Here is a 19,377-nt window from a genome sequence, read left to right on the forward strand (position 1 = left end):
AGCTCAGGAGACAGTGCCGGGAGCAGGGCTGGGGCCAGGCTGTGGAGAGGGGCAGCGCCTCTCCCTGCCCGCTGCCCGCCTCCTGTGTCCCAGATGCTGGGCCAGGTGGGGGAGAGACGCGGGCCCTGGCCTCTGCCCCCCCACAGCCTGGTGGGGACATCACAAAGCCACGCAGTGCAGGGCATTTTCCTTGGACACCATGTCTGGGTCTCTCCCCCCGCGGTGGGGACCAGCCATGGTGACTTGGTCCATGTTCCCTGTGACTGGTAGAGGTAAGGTGACCCTGCATTAGGAGACTTCTGCCTGCTCTGTGTCCCCAGGGGACCTGGCCAGCTGCCCTCAGATCAGGGTTTCTCCACGGTGGCGGGAGTGACACCTGGGCTGGTGGTTCTGCTGTGGGGCCCCTTTGTGTCACAGCGTGCTTGGTGCCTGCCTGATGAATGCCCCCCCCCCAGGTGTGGCAGCCACTGTTGCCAGACGTCCCCTGGGGGGCCCAGCAGCCCCCCGGTGAGAGCCACTCCCTGAGTGGATCAGCTGTGCGAATCAGGTGGGATAGAGGTATGAAATCCCAGCCTGCCCTGTCCCTGTCCCTGCTGCCCCTGGGAAAAGCAGGAGGGAAAAGGGCCTACAGCTGCCCACGTGCCTTGGTGCCGAGGTCTGGTTTGGCATAAAATGCAAGTGACCGTTGGGAGGTGGGGCCGTGGAGGCCAGGGCAGGAGGGTGCCTCGCCTAGGCCACATGGAGGCCGAATCACCGGGTCCTTGCCAGGCCTTGATGTCCTCAGTGTAGGGCCGGTCGCCACATGGCACCAGAGTATCCGGGGCCAGCGTCAGACTTGGGACGGTGGAGCCTGAATGTTGGACAGTCCCTGAATCCCAGTGGCGCCCTGCAGCCCTTCCCGGCCTCCCCACAGCCGTGACCAAGGAGCCAAGACCACACGCTCATCAGCCCACCCTGACCGTGTGGCCTGGCTGCTCAGGGCAGGCGCAGGAGGGCACAGGGGTCAGAGAGAGGGCTGTTGGTCACTTCCTGCAAGTTGAACCAGCGGTCCCCAGGGTGGGGGCTGGAGACCTCGGGTCCAGCAGGATGCCGTGTGGGAGACCTGGGTGGACCCAGAGAGGACTCGGTCTTGGCAGGCAGCGTCCAGGTGGCTGTGCCGCATGCTGGGGGGAGCCCCTGTTGCCCTTCCCAGCCTCCGTCTCTGAGAGGCCACTGGGAACCTCCTGGCTCAGAGGCAGCCAGTGCTGCTGCTGTCAGTCTGCTGCCAGGGCCGACCTGCTGTCCCTGTTGTAGCAGGATGTGTTTAAGGTTTAGTGAGGAAATAGCCACCTGGTGCTGGCAGCTCTCCCGGGTCAGTTCTGGGGGGGCACCCCTCCTCACCGCCTGGAGTGCAGATCCTCTCCTTCCTGTGGGGCCCCTCCCTGCAATCAAGAGGAGTCAGGGAGAGGGCCAGGGAGCTGAGGTGGCCGAGTGTGTTAGGTCAGGTCAGGCCCAGCTGGTGGCTGTCCCAGAGCACGTCAGTGGTCACCCCTTCTCCACAGTGGGGGTCAGTTGCTACAGGAGGGCTGCCCCCCGGCCCAGCTTGCACTGCCTCAGCAGGCCCTGAAGGGCAGTGATGGGGCTGTGCAAGTCCTCGGCTCTGGCCTGGGACCTGCCTTTGTGGCTGCCATGCTGCCTCCTGTAGGAAGAGTGGGTTGTTTATTCATTCAATAAATTATTGAGCAGCTACTGTGTTCCAGGTTCTCAGCAAAGCACTTCACGTGAATGATTTTTTTGGGTGGTACCAGGGATTGAACCCAGAGGCTTTTAATCTCTGAGCCACATCCTCAGCCCTTTAAAAAATATTTAGAGACAGGGTGTTGCTAAGCTGCTGAGGCTGGCTTTGAATCCACCATCCTCCTGCCTCAGCCTCCCAGGCTGCTGGGATGACAGGCGTGCGCATCCCCGAGCTGGGAATTGAACCCAGGGCCTGCGTGTGCTCAGCAGGTACCTCAGTCAGTTCTTGGAATTCCCTGTGTGGTGGGATTCTCAGTGGGAGAGAAGCTAGGATCAGGGCAGGGAGATAACCTCAGTGTCACAGTGGGACCCAGCCTCAGTCTCTAAAAGCCACCCCCCTGTCCCCCTGAGGAGCAGGGGCTACTTCAGAGCATCCCAAGTGCAATTTTCCACTGTGAGAAGCAGGACCTGGGCGGGGTGGGCCCCCGTGTGGTCGCCGTGCCCTGTGTGGTCGCCGTGCCCAGGGAGAGGGGAGACCAGGAGGGTTAGGGGTCTCTGTAGGGCCAGGGGCGGGCAGCATCTCAGTTGCCCAGCTCCTGGTGAATCCCACTGCAGGGCCAGTGGGCTCCCGGTCTCTGTTAAGCTCATAATGACAGGAGGCCTGGATGGGGACAGTTGCTACAGGGGTCAAGGTCATGGACTTGACCCTGCCTCAGGCAGCAGGATTCAGGTGAATCCCTGTCCTGGTCGACGGCTCCTCCTCCCTCTCCCTGAACAGCTGCAGCCAGGCCACTGCCCCTTGCCACTGGCTGGACGCCGGACCTCTTCTCTTGAAGTCCAGTGCACGGGTGTAGGGTGGACCCGTTGGTCTCCCAGGCCCACTGGCCTGGTCCTGGTGGGTCTCTCTGGCTTTGGACTTGGAATCAGACAGATTCCGATGGCCCTGCCTCTCAGGGCAGCCTCCTCCTCTGGGATGGGGGCTGGTCCGCCCCCAGGGCCCGCGTGAGGGCTGGAGGCAGTGGTGTGGCCCTGGCCTGGAGTAGCCGAGGCCCTGGGTCTCAGGTGCAGGCCACTTTCCAGTTCAGCCAGAGCTCTCCTGGGCCCGCAGCGGACGGCACCTGGCTCCATGCCGTGCTGGTGGGAGCTCGGACGCAGCTGCCAGTTGCCCTGCCTTGTCTGGGGCTGAGCTCGCTCGGGTCTCAGTTTGCAAAGGCTGTTTCTTCTTGAGGGCTCAGAGAGGAAGGGCCCTTCCTGGATGGAGCTACAGCTGAGGCCTGAAGACGGAGATCTCAGCCACCTGTGGGCTTTGAGGGGGACCCTCAGCTCTGCATGGCCGGCAGCCCTGGCCACGCTGGCCTTGCCCCTCACTGGCAAGCTGGCTGCACCTGGGTCCCACCTGCCCACAGAGCGTGGGCCATGGCCGCCGTGAGGCTCCCGGGTCCTGCGCCCTTGCTTGGCCACGTGCTTCTGACTCACCAGAGGAAGAATGCGGTCTTTTGGGGAGCAAGTTTTTAAAAATAGCCCAAGTCCTTCCTCCACCCGCCCCACCCTCTCCCATCACTCCCTGCCTTGGCCCCAGACCTTCCCACACTGGTTTTGGGGAACCACCCCTGGTGCAGCACAGCGGGGGTGTGTGCAGCTGCCTGGGAGGAGCTGCGGGCTGCGGCCGCCTCAGACGGGGAGGCACCTCCACCTCCAGCAGTGGGTGTCCCACTGCTGGGCCGCCGGCCACCTTGTCCTCGGGGCACCACCCTGGGGTCCGTGCATGCCAGGCTAGGCTCCAGGGCTCTGGACAGCAGCGGTGGGGTGTCCTTCCTTTGCAGAGCCCTCCTACCATAGGAGGAAAGTGGTAGAGACACATTACTGAAAATGTGCTGGAGATGTTGGGAGGTGTTCATGCTGTGAGGACAGATAGCAGGGTCAGGCAGAGCACCAGGGCCATGAGTGTGGCCCTGCCCCATATGGTGACCATGGAGCAGAAACCTGACGGTGAGGGAGCGGCCATATGGATATACATGGGAAGAGCATCCCAGGCAGAGGGAACAGCAAGTGCAAAGACCCTGGGGTAGGAGGGTTCTTGGGTCTTCAAGGAAGTGCCAGGCTGTCATGACTAGAGTGGAGTAAGCCACAGGAGAGAAGGAGGAATGGAGTCACACAGTGGTGGGGCCTCATAGGCCAGGATGAGGGTCCTGAGAGAGGAAAGCACACCAGGGTCTGGGCAGAGGATTCCCTTGCTGTGGTGCTGAGAACACAGTGAGTGGGGTGGGGAGGTAGGTGGGAGCAGAGACCAGCAGAGGTCCCAGGTGTTGGTAGTTTGGGGCAGTGGTAGCCTTGAAGGTGGCGAGCCATTGGGTGTGTCTGGAAGGCAGAGCCAGCAGGTTTGCTGATGGACGTGGGTGTGGGGAGGGGTATCCAGGACGACGCCAGGGTTTTGGCCAGAGCCCCTGGCAGGATGGGGCTGCTGTGGGGTGAGACAGGCGGGGCTGGGAGGAGCAGGCTTGAGTTTTGGCAGGGCTGGCGCTCAGGAGTTGGGTGCTGCTCTGTTGAGGTTTGGCAGCCTGGTGGGGCACGGGCGCGGGTACTCGCGGGCAGCGGGCAGGGTCTGATTCCAGGGAAGTCCAGGCTGCGGTCACCATACACGTTAGAAATCACAAAGTGAGTGAGGTTGGGGGTGGGGGCTGTCTGGGGGCTGAGCCTGGGAATGTCCTATCTGACAGGAGGGTCTGGGCAGGACGGGGAGCCCAGAGGGCTAGGGAGGGCTGCAGATGGAGCTTGTTGGGTCTGGGCCTCTGGTGACCCCTGGGCTGGCTCACACCCGACTGCAGGGAGCTAGCTCAGGAGAGAGTGAAGGAGAGCCGAGACAGAGCCTGGCCTCACCTCTAGGGGGACGGGGACGGGTGGAGGACAGGTGGCATCAGGGAGGTTCTGTGTGTGATCGAGGTGGGCAGGAGCATCTTTGCCTTTGCTGGGAATGATCCAGGAGGGAGGATGGCGTGTCTCTTGGCTTCTCCGCAGACATCTCTAAGCACCTGAGACACTCCCTCCCTCCACACCTGGAGTGCAGAGCCGGGGAGGAGGGACCTCCAGAGACAGGCAGGGACAGGGCAGGCAGGCCATGACAGAGGCACTGGGTGGCCTGCGGGGGACCACAGCATCCAGCCGTGCAGCCCTCCTGGGCCGACCCAGTTCAGACCAACCCGATGCCGTGCCTGCGGAACTCAACTCCCACTTCCACAGGGCGGGCCGGAGGCAGAGGTCCAGGGAGGGCCCACAGGCAGGAGCCCCTCCTCCGGTTCTGGCCGGTGCCCCGTGCCCAGCAGGCTCCTGGGGAAGGTCAGGTTCGGGAGCTCTGCAGGTGTGGAGGAAGGCTCCTGCCTGAGACTGTGGGTGCAGTGCTAAGCCTCAGACCCACTGGCTGAGGGTGGCCCATGGTGCCCTGGGTGCGTTTCTGCCAGGTGCAGCCCAGGTTCATTGCCTCCCTCACTCCCCCAGAACCTCAGCTCCCCTGCACACCCATTTGACCTGCTGCTGAGCAAGTGCACGCGCAGCCAGGACTAGGATCCACTCTGCCCTGGCCCTGCCCTGGCTCTGGCCCCGAAGTGGGATGCTGTGCCCACCCGCTCTGCCCAGGCGCTGCCCTCAGGAAGTCTGGACTGGGCGTCCCCCCAGAGCCTGCACCTGATGGCCTCCGTGTCTGCTGCCAGGACAGGAGACTGGGGCTCTCTTGGTGCTTGGCCCAGGGCCTCAGGTAGTAGGTGGCAGGTCAGGGAGGGAGAGTTGGACTCTCAGAGTGTCCCCAGAAGTTGTGCCTGAAGCCACTCACACATCCCTCAGTGCTCCTGGGGCTGGGCTGGGGCCGGAGCGGTCAGCCTCTGTAGTTGAGCCCGTGCACACCTGGTGGTGGTGGGTACACCCGGCCTCGGGCCTCGGGCCCCCTCCAGCTCCAGACTTCGCCTGGGTCTTGGGTGACCACAGACTCTTTCTCGAGCTCGACCTTCCTGGTGGCTTTGGGTCAGTCCCTTGGCTTCCTGTCTGTGAGCCCAGTGGACGGCCGCCCCTCCGGCTTGGTTCTGGGTGTGCGGGCTCTGCTGGGGTGCAGCCTGGCCTCCCGTGACCTGGGAGGGAGGCTGGGGCTCGGTCAGGTGGAGCAACTCCGGCGCCCAGGAGCAGGGCTGCTGCCCTTTCTGCTCCCCAGGCGTGCCCCAGGGTGCCGGATTCTGGGGTTGCCCAGGATGTGGCCGGCAGAGAAGAGGGTGGGAACCTCAGTGAACGTGAGCGGGGCGCTGCCCACACACCCCGCGGCTCTCAGCTCCCCTCCTGGATGACCAACCGGGGACAGAGGGGTTAATCCTGGGGCTGGGAGAGGGAGCAGCTGGCCCCGGGCCTGCAGGCAGCCCCCCTCTAGCTGGGTCTTCCAGGGCTGGCTTTGGTTTCCCAGGCAACCACCCCCAGGGGTCCCCCAGCTGGGCCCCTGGGGCAGCTCCTTCCCATAGAGCCTCGGGTGGGCCTCTGGCTGCCCCTGGCTGTCCCTGCCTGCAGATCATTGACCAGGCTGGCCTAGGAGGTCAGTGGTGGGGGCGAAGACTCGCTGTGGACAGAGCCTCCATTGTGTGAGGCCCTAGCCATTGACCCAGCCTTGCCCGCCCATGCTCTGCCTTCCCAGCCAGGAGGGGGACATTCTAGCAGCCCCCACCTCGGAAGCCCTTGGAGTGGCCCAGTGCCCTAGGCGAGGGGCGGGTTGGGCTCTGCTATCCCTTTGGCGCAGCTGGCCAGCCACCTCCAGGGACTCCCAGAGGGTCCCCTGTGCCAGTCCCGCCACAGCACCGTGGGGACAGGCCCTCACTGCAAGCTCAGAACAGTCACATGACCGCAGGGTCCTCCTGGGGCCCCTCGGCCTCTGGCTCCTCATCTGGGATGGGAATTAAGTCAGGTGAGCGTTGACACCCCGCGGGGCCTGGGTCTGCTGTTATTTCCCAGTTTGTGACCCTGTGGGTCTGCCGCTGCCAGGGCTCGGTTCAGCTGTCTGTGAGACGGAGCAGGAGCAGCAGAAGCCCCGCAGGGACCGCCCTTCAGAGTCCTGTGCTGTCTTACCCCTGCTTCTTGGTGAGAGGGTAGGTGGTGCCTCCAGTGCGTGGGTTTTGTCCTGGCCTGTCACCATTGAGCCCCTCCCCCACCGCCCCCACCTCGCCCGTTTGTTTTCTTCATTTTCCTGGATGAAGCCCTCGGACTCCCTCCAGAGCCCTTGGGAGTGTCCCCATCCAGTCTCCACTAGGTGGCCCTTGGTGCTCAGGGGCTGGGCGGGAGGATGGGTGGGGGTTCTGCCAGGTGCACAGCAGCTGTGGCCCCCCAGGCGGGCTGTGGCCTCCTACTTCCTGCTCCGCCCGGCCTCACCTTCGTTCTCACCTCTTCCTCCTGGGCCCTGGGCCTTCCCCTCCCACCACCTGTCCCCTTCTTCTGGGCTGAAACCCACACCTGCAGCTGCCCCAGCGTGGGCACCCAGGCAGGGGCGGTGCCCAACCTCTTGGCTCAGTGTGGCAACTGTCATCAAGTATGTCCCCTGGGCCAGTCCTGCTGACACTGAAATGTCAGACCCTGGCTCCGAGGGTCCCATCTAGTGAGGGAGGGGAGACCCAAGAGCAGTCGATAAACACTTTGGTGGAACTGGGTGAGTGGCAGTGAGGGTGGTGGGAGGTGCAGCGGTGGGCTGCTCCTGCGTCCTGGGTCTCTGAGCTTGGTCGGCGCCTGGGCTTCTTCCCTGGGCCCCTGGGCCTCCCTGTCTGAGCGCCGCCCAGAGAGCCTGCTCCTCACATTTTGCACAGTGGAGGGAAAGAGCCACCTGGGCTGCCTGCCTGCCTGCCTGTCTTGGCCGTCATTTTACAAAAGGCCACCCCAAGAGGAGAACATCGAGGACCCGTCCCGCTGCACAGCGTGGTCAGCCTGGCACTGACACGATGGCGCTGGTCACTGAATCCTCATGCCCCGGTGGGGAGGTGAGGAGGCCCTTCCCTGTCCCCGCAGCAGGTGCTCCAGCTGGGACCTGACCGCTCAGATCCCCTGGCCACAGTCCGTCCTCTTAACCAGGCCCCTTCGCGTCATTGACTCCCCAGAACCATGAGGCCCTGGGCAGGCCCCTCCCCTCCAGGCTGGTTTCCACCTGTGTAAAGCCACCGTGCCATCCTGCCAGCCCGGGGCTGCTGTTTGAGTCTCTGGTGCTGCCCTGCGGCCTTGGCATCAGGTCCCCTGTGAAAAGCAGATGGCGGCTGGGCATAGCTTAGGGCAGGGTTTATCTAGCCTGCAGGAGGCCCTGCTCCGTCCCAGTCCCCTGCACTGCAGAAAGCAAAGCAGTCGGGATGGTTATTCTCCCCACCCCCCAGCGCTCCCTGTAGGGGGTCTGGGAAGTTCAGAAAGAGAAGGTCAAGGGAAAGTCTCCTGTGGCCCAGTGACGGCCCAGTGACCGCAGGACTGCCGACATCCTGGAGCTCCCTTCCTGCCCTTTCCTTCTGCTTCTGAAACAGAACGGAGTGGCTGGGCTTCCCTGATTACTGGACGCCCCTCCTCTTCTTCCACCTCCTCTTGTTTGTTTGGTTTTGGTTAGTGGGGGTTAAACCGGGGTTAAACTCTACCATTGAGCCACATCCCCAGCCATTCTTACTTTGAGACTCGGTCTTGCCAAGTTGCCCAGGCCAGCCTGGAACTTGAGACCCTCCTGCCTCGGCCTCCTGAGCTTGGGATTGCAGCCTGTGCCTGGCTCGGAGGCTGATTTCTGCAGATTGCTTTGAAATCATTACTGAGATTTAGGTAAGAAAATCAGCGATGGCACAGAGGCCTGAGTCCTTGTCTGAGTCCACATCCTCACCTTCACCCTTGCCTGCGGGGAATGTGTCCCGAGACCCCCGAGGGTGCCTGAAACGGCGGGTGGTGCTGAACCCTGGGTGGGCCGCACACGCGTGCCTGTGACGAAGTGCAGTTGGAAAGTAGCCACAGGAAGGGGTCAGCAGCAGTAGCCACCAATGACTCTGAGGAGTGACAGCAACACACTGTAGTGAACCTTGTGACCTTGTACCTTCGAGATGTTGCACCCCGCTCATGGTCCTTCTGGGTGACCAGAGGTGATGGGATGTGGCTGCCTGCCTGAAGAGGGTAGTGACGTGCTGGTGGTCACTGTTGACCTGGGATCATGGAACCAGGTGAAGCCCCTGGACTGTGGGCCGCGGGCCGCTGAAACCGTGGAAGCAGAACTTGGAGAAGGGGGTGGACGGCCGTGCAGATGCGCGAGTTGGCAAATCCATGGGATTGTTTGCGGGGATTCTTTTTTTATTTTAGGTATATGTATATTTTAGTTGTAGTTGGATAGGATACCTTTATTTTATTTATTTATTTTTATGTGGTGCTGAGGGTCTAACCCAGGGCCTCGCCCGGGCACCGCTCCGCCGCCGAGCCTAAGGGAGGAGTGGTTGCTTCTGGGGGTCAGGGCCTGGGGCGGGAGGGAGGCGGGGTCAGGTTGAACTTGAACCTTGACTCTTGCTAGCTGGTGATCCAAGGCAAGTGGCTTCCCTAGACTGGGCCTCATTTTTCCTTTTATGGTTCGGACTCATATAATAATAATATAATTCACATTTGTGAGGCTCTTAGAATAGAAAAGTCCTGGATGCAGCAGGCGCCACGTGAGTGTCACCGTTACTAATATTGCCATTTATTTGGTAAGCCAGTTAAAAATAAAGCCTTCAGGAATGGAAAGAAAAACAGGCTGCGGCCAGTGGGCGGCGGGCAGAGGGACTGGGAGGCCTCTGCTCTCCCTCCTGTCTAGGGAGAGCCCCCAGCTCAGGGCCAGAGGTGGAGGAGGGGAGCGGCGGACCCTCCCTCACTGCGTGGCAGGGGCCTCTGGCAAGGGTGCTCAGGACCCAGGAGCCCCCCGCAGGAGCCCCCTGGGTGTGTGAGCCCCGTGGGGTGGGCGGCGCTGCCGGGGCCGGGAGCACTTGGGGCCCTGTCTTGTGCCACCAGCCCTGCAGCCCTTTCCTTCCCTACACCCTTGTGCCAAGGCCGGGTGGCCCCGTGCCAGCTGGCCAAGCCCGAGGGGCAGGACAAGGCCGAGAGAGTGGCCTTCAGCGGGCTGCAGAGGCACTGGTGAGAGCCGGCTGCTGAGGGAGCCCTGGCAACCGGGCCGCCCGCAGGAGGAGGTGTCGGCCACACTATGGGCCGTGGTGGCCCAGGCTGAGTCCGCCTGGCCCTGGCCCGAGGGCACCAGGAGGGACCCTCCGCTGGGCTGCGGTGCCCATGAGCCCTGGGGAGCAGGCAGAGGAAGGTCTGGGCAGCGGTGGCTTCTGGGAAGCTGGGCCGTGGTGGGGCAGCAGCCGGCTCTTCCCTGGGTTAATGATTGGCGCTGGGTGGAGGCTGGGCCCCCTCTGGGGCTGCCCCAGGCCTGGGAGCTGCTGGGAAGTGGGAGAGCCCCGCCTGGGCGTGCAGGTCTCCCCCCCCAGCCCCTCCGTGGCCCAAACTTCAGCCTCCAGCGCCATTTAATTGGATTTCTGGCCTCTTCCCACAGGTGATCGGGACGGCGCTGGCCCGAGCTGGCCCCTGTCTGATGGCTTCCTCCGACACTCCTCCACAGCCTGCCGTAGGTACGGTGCCCACGCTCTCCTGCCTGCTGCCCGCCTTACCTGGGGCCTCGTGGGCCTGGCAGATGGCACTGGCCCCATGCCGTTGAGCTCCGGTCAGCTTTGGAGCACACTGAGCTGACCGGCACGAGAGCCCAGGACCTCCGGCCACCAGTCCCGTGCTCGCCCCGCCTGGGCTCCTTGTCCCCTGAACGCAGCTTCCTCCCCTCAGAGCCGGTGCCAGGAAGGGCCCCGTGAGGGACGGAGGCGTGGGCTCTGGGGCCAAAGCTTGGACACTGAGGGTGGAAACCTGGGGCTGAGGGACAGGGTTGGGCCATGAGGGCAGGTCCTCTGGCAGCCCCAGTGTTGCCCGACTTAGGGGGAAAAGAGGCAGAAAGAACCCTTCAACTCACAAAATCATTCCCTGTTTGTCTGGAATTTGGTCCAATGTCCAGTGTTTATTTGGAACCCAGGGCCAGGGCCTCCGCTCCTTCAGGCAGAGTCCAGGAGCTGCCCTGGAGGAACCAGGCCATGTGGCCCCCGGGTGCCGCCTGCTGTCCTCTCGCCCTGCCATGGGGAGGCAGGAGAGCAGCGGTCCCCAGCGAGGGCCTTGTCGCCAGACCAGGATCCTGACCCTGCCACTTACACTGGGAGTTCAGAGAAGTGACTTGGTGTCCCTTCTGCTCAGTGTATCCATAAGCCATGTGGTGACAGTGACACTCTCTCCCCTTTGTCACAAGGCCTATGCCCTGGCGAGGGGTGAGCGGTGGCTGAGTGGGAGACTCCCCATCACCCGGTGCGGACGCTGCATCTCTTCCTCTGAAGCCCAGGGGACCTCTTGGGGCCACCTCTGCCGACCTGCCTCTGCCAGGGTGATGGGCAGCTCCCCAAGCGTCCCTGCCTCCTGGCCTCACCTGGGTGCCCTTTCCCTAGGACTGAGTGTGTCCGGGAACATCAGAGGCTTGAGTGGCCGGCCACCCGCTGTGGTGCCACCTGGCCAGGTGGCTGGGAAGGCCTTGTCCATCTCCCAGTCACCCTGGGCTGGGCCGCAGGCTCTTCCTTCAGATCAGGAGCCCCGTCTGGGTGGTGGGAGGGCGGGCAGCGGTTCAACGCGGCCTAGAGAAAGCGCGCCTCCAGCCATGCCTGGGACTGGGGTGTCCCCTCCTTCTCCCTCCGAGAGAACCGCGGTGGCGGTGACGGGAGAGGTGGCATGAGCGGGTCCGTTCTACTCTGCTCAGCAGAGTGGGCAGACACGGTTTGCGGCAGTCGAGACCCGCTGGCCCCTGCCGCCTGGCAGGACGGGCCTTTGCTGTTGGGGTCCTGTGAGAGCTCCCTGTCCGACCGAGTGCGACTCCAGCTCCTGAGGAGGGTCCCCTGGTCCAGCTGCCCTTCCCTCGGCTCCTGTCTTCAGCCTGCTGGGCACCCTGCTCCTGTCCCCGCCTGGGCCTGGAACATGTCCCCTTTGGGGCACAGCAGGTCCCTTGTCCCCAGGGCTCCGCGTGGGCAGCCTTTCACCAGGGGCTTCCCAGAGGCCAGGAGCTGTAGCCAACCTCTCAGACCGTCTGTGGGGCGTGGTGCTCGGTGTCCTCTGCCATGTCCTCTCCTGGCCACAGCCAGCCCCCGGACACCAGGGCCTGGTCTTCCTTCCCCTCAGACTCCCGGGCCCGGGGCTGTGGCAGCTGGCCCTCGATGGGCGGACAGCAGTGACGGGCAGCTGAGGTTCTGTGCTCCTGAGGGAGGAGGTACGGGGTGTCCTGAGTCCTCTCCTGAGTGGGAGGGACTGCCGGCTGTGGTGACAGAGACCATGTGACAGGAGGCCTGAGGGTGATGGTGCAGTGACAGTGACAGTGGTGGTCAGTGGGAGCCTCGTGGTGAGGACGGTGGCCAGGAGCACCCATCAGGCACCTGGGGGCTGACCCTGCCTGGAGCAGCCATTGCTGCTGCCGCTTCCCAGACTAGCGGGGTGAGCTCAGGGGCCAGGAGACCCCACACTCAGGCACCAGCACCAGGGACAGCTGGGGTCTGAGCTGAGCCCTGGTGGCCTGGCCTAAAGCCGGGGTCACTGTGGCCACACCATCTTTCCCTGCAGGGAAACCCCACCCTCACCCCACCCAGCAGATTCAAGGGCACCCAAGGTTAGGCAAGCCGGAGACGGTGGGATGGGCTGAGCAGCTGTGGTGGGCAGGGACTTTGTGGTCATTCACTTCAGTGTTTAAAAAACTTTAAAACCACAACCCATAGACGTGGGAACAGGAGTGTGTGTGTGCATGTGCATGAGCGTGTGTGTGCGTGTGTGCATGTGTATGCGTGTGTGCGTGTGTGCAGCAGGTGCTCACTGTGTGCCTGCCCTGTGCTGGGCCCTGCATTAGAGCCACGGGGCAACAGGAACAAAGCTGAGAAAGCCCCCTGTCCAGAGGAGACAGACGGGGAGGAAGTGACGTCATGTGCTCCTGAGGGAGGAGGTCAAAAGCAAGCAGGCAAGGTCAGCAGGACTCAGGGCAGCCGCAGAGGGGACACATAGTGAAGAGCTGAGGGGGTCTGAGTAGACGAAGCTACCCAGGGAGGATGTTCTAGGCCCAGGTTCGGCAGTGCCAAGGTCCTGAGGCAGGCCAGGCCTGGCACGTTCACATGCTGCGGGGGGCCGTGCGGCTGGAGAGGCGGGAGCAAGGGGAGAGAGGGAGGGTCTACACCGTGGGCACACGCAGGACGGAATTGACTGGTTCAGCTGCGTGGCCATGGGTGCTTCAGGGACAGCTGCAGGGCTGCACCTCAGGCTCCCAGTGAGTTTCCTTACTCCTGGGGAAGGAGCTGGTGTCTCAGGCCACTTCACTGACCAGAGGAGGCCCCCAACAGGAGGGTCCCTTCAATGGCCTTAATCTGGTCGTAACGTCTCAGGAAGGGGGGACTCGACTCGACAGCCCAGCAACTGGGGAAACAGTGTCTTTTTTTTTTTTAATATTTATTTTTTAGTTTTTAGTTATTGGCGGACACAACATACTTGTTTGTATGTGGTGCTGAGGATCGAACCCGGGCCGCACACATGCTAGGCGAGCGCGCTACCGCTTGAGCCACATCCCCAGCCCGAAACAGTGTCTTGATTTGAGACATTTACACCTAAAATGTTCTGCTCTGGGGACCTTGGGCCCACTGAGGGCGTGATCTGAGGTTTTCCAGCTGGAGAGACGGCTGGGGTCAGATGTGGTCCTGTCCCACCTGCAGGCCCTGCACCCTTCTCTGTCCACCCTCCCCTGTCATCCACTCACCTCTGCATGGACCTGACAGTCCTGGCCTCCAGGGTCTCAGGCAGGGAGGGGGACAATCATCACACAGGCCTAACTGTCCTTGACTTTTATGTGACCTGCCCCAGAGGTTCTTAGGTGACTGTGACCCCCAGGGGGATCATGGCAATATTGGGAGACATTTAGTTGTCACAACTGGAAGGTGCCACTGTCCTGTGGTGGTAGAGCCAGGCTGCTGCTGAGCACCTCACTGTGTGCAGGCGGCCCCACAGGAGGGCTGTCCCATCACCTGCGGGGTCAGCTCTGTTGGTTGGTACATTTGGTCTGGGGGCCTGGGGGGCCTGGGGAGCTGGTGTAATTCCCTGCCCGGGAGGAGACCAGGTGCCGCGGACACACGGGCACAGCGCCCAGCCCACTTGGTTGAGCGGTTGGCGGGGCCAGACCCCGATGCCCTGGGCCTTGGGCTCGGGTCCCTGCCCCTGCTCAGCGGTAGGGCCTAGTACCCAGCGGGGTCTGCTTGGAGCCAGGAGAAGTGCCCCAGCAGGACGCTTGTCTGCTCACCTGCACCAGCCAGAGTGCACCCCACAGGGCACACGCAGCCACATGTGTCCCACACGCATGTGCAGGGACACTCCGGAAAGGCTTGTGGCCCGCAGAACAGGGAAGGCGAGAGGAGGACAGACCTGGCCAGGTGTTCACGGCCCTCTGGTGTGGCCTGGGCTGGCTCCCTCCCTGTCTCCACTAACTGCTCAGGGACCCGACCAGCCCCGCCTGGACACCTCGGAGCACAGCAGGACCATCCCGCCTGGTTCCCTGGCTCAGAGTGGCGCTCCACTGACCACCCTCCTCTGCGGAGCCCGAGGCCTGCAGCCTGATTACCTCCTCTCCGCAGGAGACCCGCTGCTGCTTCCGGCAGTCCCAGGCCCCTCCCCCGAGGCGGAGGAAGACCCCGGGGAGGCCTTTGAGCTCGAGGACAGTGATGAGGAGGACATCAGCATCGGCGCAGGCCTGCGTGTTCCCTGCCCCGCCCCTGAGAGGGATGCGGAGCCGCCTCTGACCCACTGTGACTCTGCCCCCTGCACGGGTGAGGTGTTCCTGGGGACCTTGGACCCACTGGGTGCAGAGAGCTAGTGAGGAATCTCTGCTCTCATGAATGCCTGGTGGCCCTCTGCTGTCCCCAGGAAGCAGGAAGGGGACGGCTGGGAGGACGCTGCATTCCTTGCTTCCCTTGGGATGGGATTCCAGGCGTTCCCGCAACATCTGGCTCACGTTGGCACTTTGTAAATGGATGAGCTTGGCCTGGGTCTTGCTGTGGAGACCGCTGCTGCCCGGCGCTGGTCTCTGAAGCCCTCCGGGGCAGCTCCTCCCCAGGTCTCCTCTGGTGGGCCTGGGGGGCGGGCCCTGGGCGGGGGTGGGGCGGCTCTGATAAGGGCGGCTGTTGGTGATGGCTGCCGGGCTCTTAGATTCTGTCATCTGGGACAGACTCTGGGGACCAGACCAGCCGGAACTTCCTGCAGGCTGGGGACAGCGGGCGCTGGGGGCTGGGGAGGCTGGGCAGGCCTCCCTGGTTCTGGCTGGGGTAGGGCTGCAGGCGGGGGGCTGGGCCAGGGTGGGAGTGGGACAGGTGAAGGGAGGCGGGAACCCAGCAGGCACCCAGGGCCAGGTCCCTGTCCCCAGCGCCCCCAGAGAGGCGGGGACAGGGCGGGATGGGCCAAGTCCGGGCCCAGCCTCCTGCCTGACCAGCTTCCCCTCTGCTCCTCTCCTGCAGCCCCGGCCCCTGCTGCTGAACCATCGCTGACGGAGTAAGTGGGCCTCACTGGTCAGAGAAAGGCCGCTGGGCAGGGCGGGGGCGGGGAGCTGAGCCAGAGACAGGTCCTGGGTCTTGGGCTGAGGAGGATGGGGACAGCTCAGTGCCTGCGGGCCTGTGGTCTCCTCCTTTCTTGAGCCCTGAAGTCTGTGGAATGACTGAGAGCAGGGCTGGCCCTAGACCCTGTTTGTGCCCCTTGCTAGCCGTGTGGCCCTGGTGGAGTCACAGAACTCCCCCAGGGTCTGCCTGTTCCTACCTACCATGGAAATAGGGAGAGCCCGTGCCCTGGGCTCTGAGGGCCAGGTGGGTGCCCTCCTGTGGCTTGTGGGCGCTGCCCTGTGTACCTGGATGCCGGTGCTGCATCCTGACCCTTCAAGCACTGACCCAAGGCTTCGGATTCTGGTTTTCTTATCTGTGAAGCAGACCGTGGGTGCTTCTCCTGGGCATCGTGGCCTCTGCTGGGCACTCAGGCCGTCAGTTTGAATACTGTCCCTCTGTGCCGACCTGCTCTGGGCTGAAAGCCGAGGCCTCTCAGGTTGCTGGCGCTCACAGCCTTCTTTTCTAAGCAGTGAGGGGTCCAGGCCCCAGTTAGTGGCCAGGGCATCAGGGACTGAGTGTAAGTCCTGGCTGTCTTGGTGGTGGGGTGCTGCACCTTCCTTTTGTTTTTCTGGGGCCCTTGGTGCTAATTCTCCAGCAGGTGACTTGCCACCAGGAGGTCTCTTGAGATGTAAATCTAGGTCCTGGTCCCCGCCAGGAGGGAGCCCTTGTTTGTGCTCACTTGCTGTCCAGGGCGGTGGGCCCTGGTCTTGTGCCTGGTGATCAAGTGCAGAGTGAGGGGCCAGCCTGTCCCCCCTGATGAGGAAGCCCAGTGAATCAGCCGCCAGCGGCCCTGCCCCTGGCCAGGGCGTCCTGCCACGGCAGGGTCCTCCAAGGGATCAGAGGCTCCAGGGCGTGCGGTGAGTGCAGCTGCTGAGACTCACAGTGGGCCACAGTGGGCCGAGGGGCTCTTGGTGGGGGGTCCGATCCCTGAAGAGTGACTTCTGGGGATGGGGAGGGGAGGGTGAGTGTCTGTGCAGAGGCGGCCCCTGGGCAGAGGCCGGGAGCGGCGTGGCAGGGAGCAGCATGGCGGGGAGCAGCATGGTGGGTAGCAGCGTGGCAGTAGTGGGGAGCAGCATGGCCATGGCGGGGAGCAGCGTGGCCATGGCGGGGAGCAGCGTGGCGGGGAGCAGGGTGCCCTCCCTGCCCTCTCTTGGCTCCCTGCGGCTGCCACCAGTTCCCCTGAGCCTGGGGCAGGAGTGCTGCTTTCCCTCGGTGCCCAGTGGTCCTGCTGTGTCCTGGGACCTGGCTCCTGAGCTCAGCCTCGGTGACTGCAGCCAGGTCACTTGTCAGGCTGGCGCTGAGCGCCATGCTGAGGCCAAGTGACCTAGTGGCCCTAGAGTGGCTGTGCACTGCCGTGTCTTGTCATCCTGTTGGTCAGGTGCTTAGGGTCTTTCAGAGGGAGCTGTGGTTCAGGCACGAGGGGACTCAGCCTCCCCTTTGACCTCTCAGTGCCACTCCAGTGCCCCAGGTTAACCTGGCTCCCTGAGCACTGTCTCCTGGAGGCAGCAGCTCGGCTCTTCCTTGCTGTGTGGCTTTGGATGCCTGGGAACCTCTCTGAGCCTGTTTTCCCCGTGTGTTGGGTGGATGATAACATCCCACCTGGAGCCCCGTGAGCTCGGTCTCTTCTAAGTGTGGGTGACCTTGGCTTCTGCCCTGGCTCTCTGTGCACTGGGGACACTTCCCAGGGATGGCCTGAGGGTGGAGTCTGTGCGCCTGCACCTCCCTGAGACAACACTGAATGAGTGTCACTTGTCACTTCGCAGGGCGCTTACTGTCCCTTGCTGAATGCCATTCATGGGAGCGCGCCCCCTGCAGAGGCGCCTGCGGAGCCCTTTCACTCACACCCGGGGGCTGCAGGGCACCTCCCGACTTCCAGCCAGAGCCCTCACGCTGCGCTGTCCCTCCTGGGTCCTGTTGACCCAGTGGCAGCCGTGTCCCTGGGGTGCTTTTCCTCTGTGGACCTCTGGGAGGAGAACCAGCAGGTCATTTTCTCATCCAGGAGAAAAGGAAACAAAATTTTGATTTTCTTTTTTTTTAACTTCCCCAAAGCTGAGCACGGAGCAAACATTGGTTTTAAAACACAGGTCTCAGCCAGGTGTGGCGGGTGCACCTGATTCCCGAGGCCGGAGGCTCACAAGTTCCAGGCCAGGCTGGGCAACTTAGTGGGACCGCGTCTCCAAATAAAAACAGTAAAGGAGGGGGCTGGAACGGGCGCTCCTGGTCCGTCCCGGTGCTGCCGACAGACCGGGAACCACCCCCAGGTCTCTGAGGACCCCCCAGCTCTCTGGCTGTGTTTCTCCCACGGCCCCACGGGCCTTGCTGGGCTGCCTACCTGGCCTCTACCTTCCGACTCCGGGAGCTCCTGATAAAGTAGTTAGAAGCCTGCGGAGATCTGCAGAGCTTTGTCCCCAGGTGACCTCTCCCCTCAGGGTCACTCCCGCTACAGCCTCTCCCTCCCCTGCCCCTGACCCCTTCTCAGTCCCAGTGTGGTGACCTGGCCAGGCAGGAGAGTGCTTGCTGACCAAGCCTCACTTTCTTAATCACCAGAGTGTGTGGGCTCAGCCTCCTCCTCTGGGCACAGGGAGGAGGGACTAGGAGGACCCAGGTGCGGGACCCCCTGACCCCGTGCTGCTGCCCAGAGCCTCCTCTGCAGCGCCTTGCTCGCCCCCCGGCTGGGCAACGCTGTGGGAGCCCTGCCCAGTGACGGGGCCACTCCTGCCTGCTGGGTGGCTCTGAGGCTGACGGGCTTCTGGGACCTTGGCAGGTGGCTGTGCTGGTAAGAGAGGCTGAGGTTGCCCTGGTGTGGAGGGCTGTGGAGGGCTGTGGCTGACCCAGGTCCCTGAGGGGCTCGCCGTGGGGTCCACAGGGCTGCCGGGATGTGGGGTGGTGTGTTGGTCTTGCTGCACGACGGCCAGGGCGACGGTCTAGAGCAGAAGGAGGCTGGGCGCTGTCCGTCCCGCTGCTGGGGAGAAGCCAGCTTCAAGTGCCCCGCCACCTGGTGGTGCGTCCTCTTCCCTCGGTGGGCATGTCTGTTGGCAGGTGACGGCGAGAGTGTCCGGGGCTCATGGTGACAATAGTGATCACTCACGCTCTGAGCTAGGCACACATCTGGGTGCCCATCTGTGCCGTGCTCCCGTCCCTGGGAAATGAGCACTGTCGTCCCCAGGGAGGGAGGTGATGTGCCCAGGGCCACATCTAGATAGTCCATGTGGATTCGGACCAGAGACCAGAGCCGAGGCCCCTCTGGCCAGGAGGCCGGGCGCCGGGTCATGGCTTAGCACAACCCGGGCCCAGGGTGAGTGCTGAAGTATGGGTGTGGGACGCAGGGTGGACAGAAGGACGGGGGCATCTGGAAGGGGACATGCCATGTCTCCGAGGACTTGAGGAGAAGACTGGCCACACAGCCAGAGCACCTCTGAAGCTGGACACTGACTCCGGCAGCTGGCAGGGCCAGGGCAGAGGCCAGAGGAAAGGGTCCCTGGAGGGGTTCAGTGGCCCAGGTCCACAGAGTCACCAGACACCTCTGGGCAGATGCTGAGCCTGTACCCAGTGCCCAGTGCACACGTCTGTGTGCTCACCACTCGGAGCCGGGGAGGCTGGCACTGTCCCTGATACCCTCCCGCTGAACAGCCCCCAAAGCCTGGAGACGGGAAGCAAGTTCCCGAATCCCCTCGAGCTGGTAGATGGTGGGATCAGGAGCCTCTGCCCAAAGCCGAGTACTGAGGCCTGCAGGCCTGGCCTCTGCTGGGGGACTCTGGCACCTGTGCCCTGGTCACCACCCTCCGTCTTGACCTCTCGCCGAGGAAACCCTGGTTAAGGACTGGTCCTGAGCAGCAGGGCTGGCGTCCAGCTCCCATTTCTCCTGGAGCCAGGCCAGCCGCCCACCCTGCTCCAGCCCTGGACTCCTCACCCGCCCTGTGGA

At 63.4% G+C, this 19,377-nt stretch overlaps 1 protein-coding gene across 1 annotated transcript in view; it reads left to right on the forward strand.

Moving 5' to 3' along the window:
• The window catches only part of Arhgef10l (Rho guanine nucleotide exchange factor 10 like), a 111,718-nt gene that overhangs the window by 16,471 nt on the left and 75,870 nt on the right, over positions 1–19,377 (forward strand). The window contains 3 exon segments of the mRNA XM_026400866.2: positions 10,259–10,334; positions 14,442–14,633; positions 15,318–15,351. Coding sequence (XP_026256651.2) covers positions 10,298–10,334; positions 14,442–14,633; positions 15,318–15,351 — 263 coding nt within the window. The 5' untranslated portion in view covers positions 10,259–10,297.

Source organism: Urocitellus parryii, chromosome 11 (assembly GCF_045843805.1).
Source record: "Urocitellus parryii isolate mUroPar1 chromosome 11, mUroPar1.hap1, whole genome shotgun sequence".
Classification (NCBI taxonomy): Eukaryota; Metazoa; Chordata; class Mammalia; order Rodentia; family Sciuridae; genus Urocitellus; species Urocitellus parryii.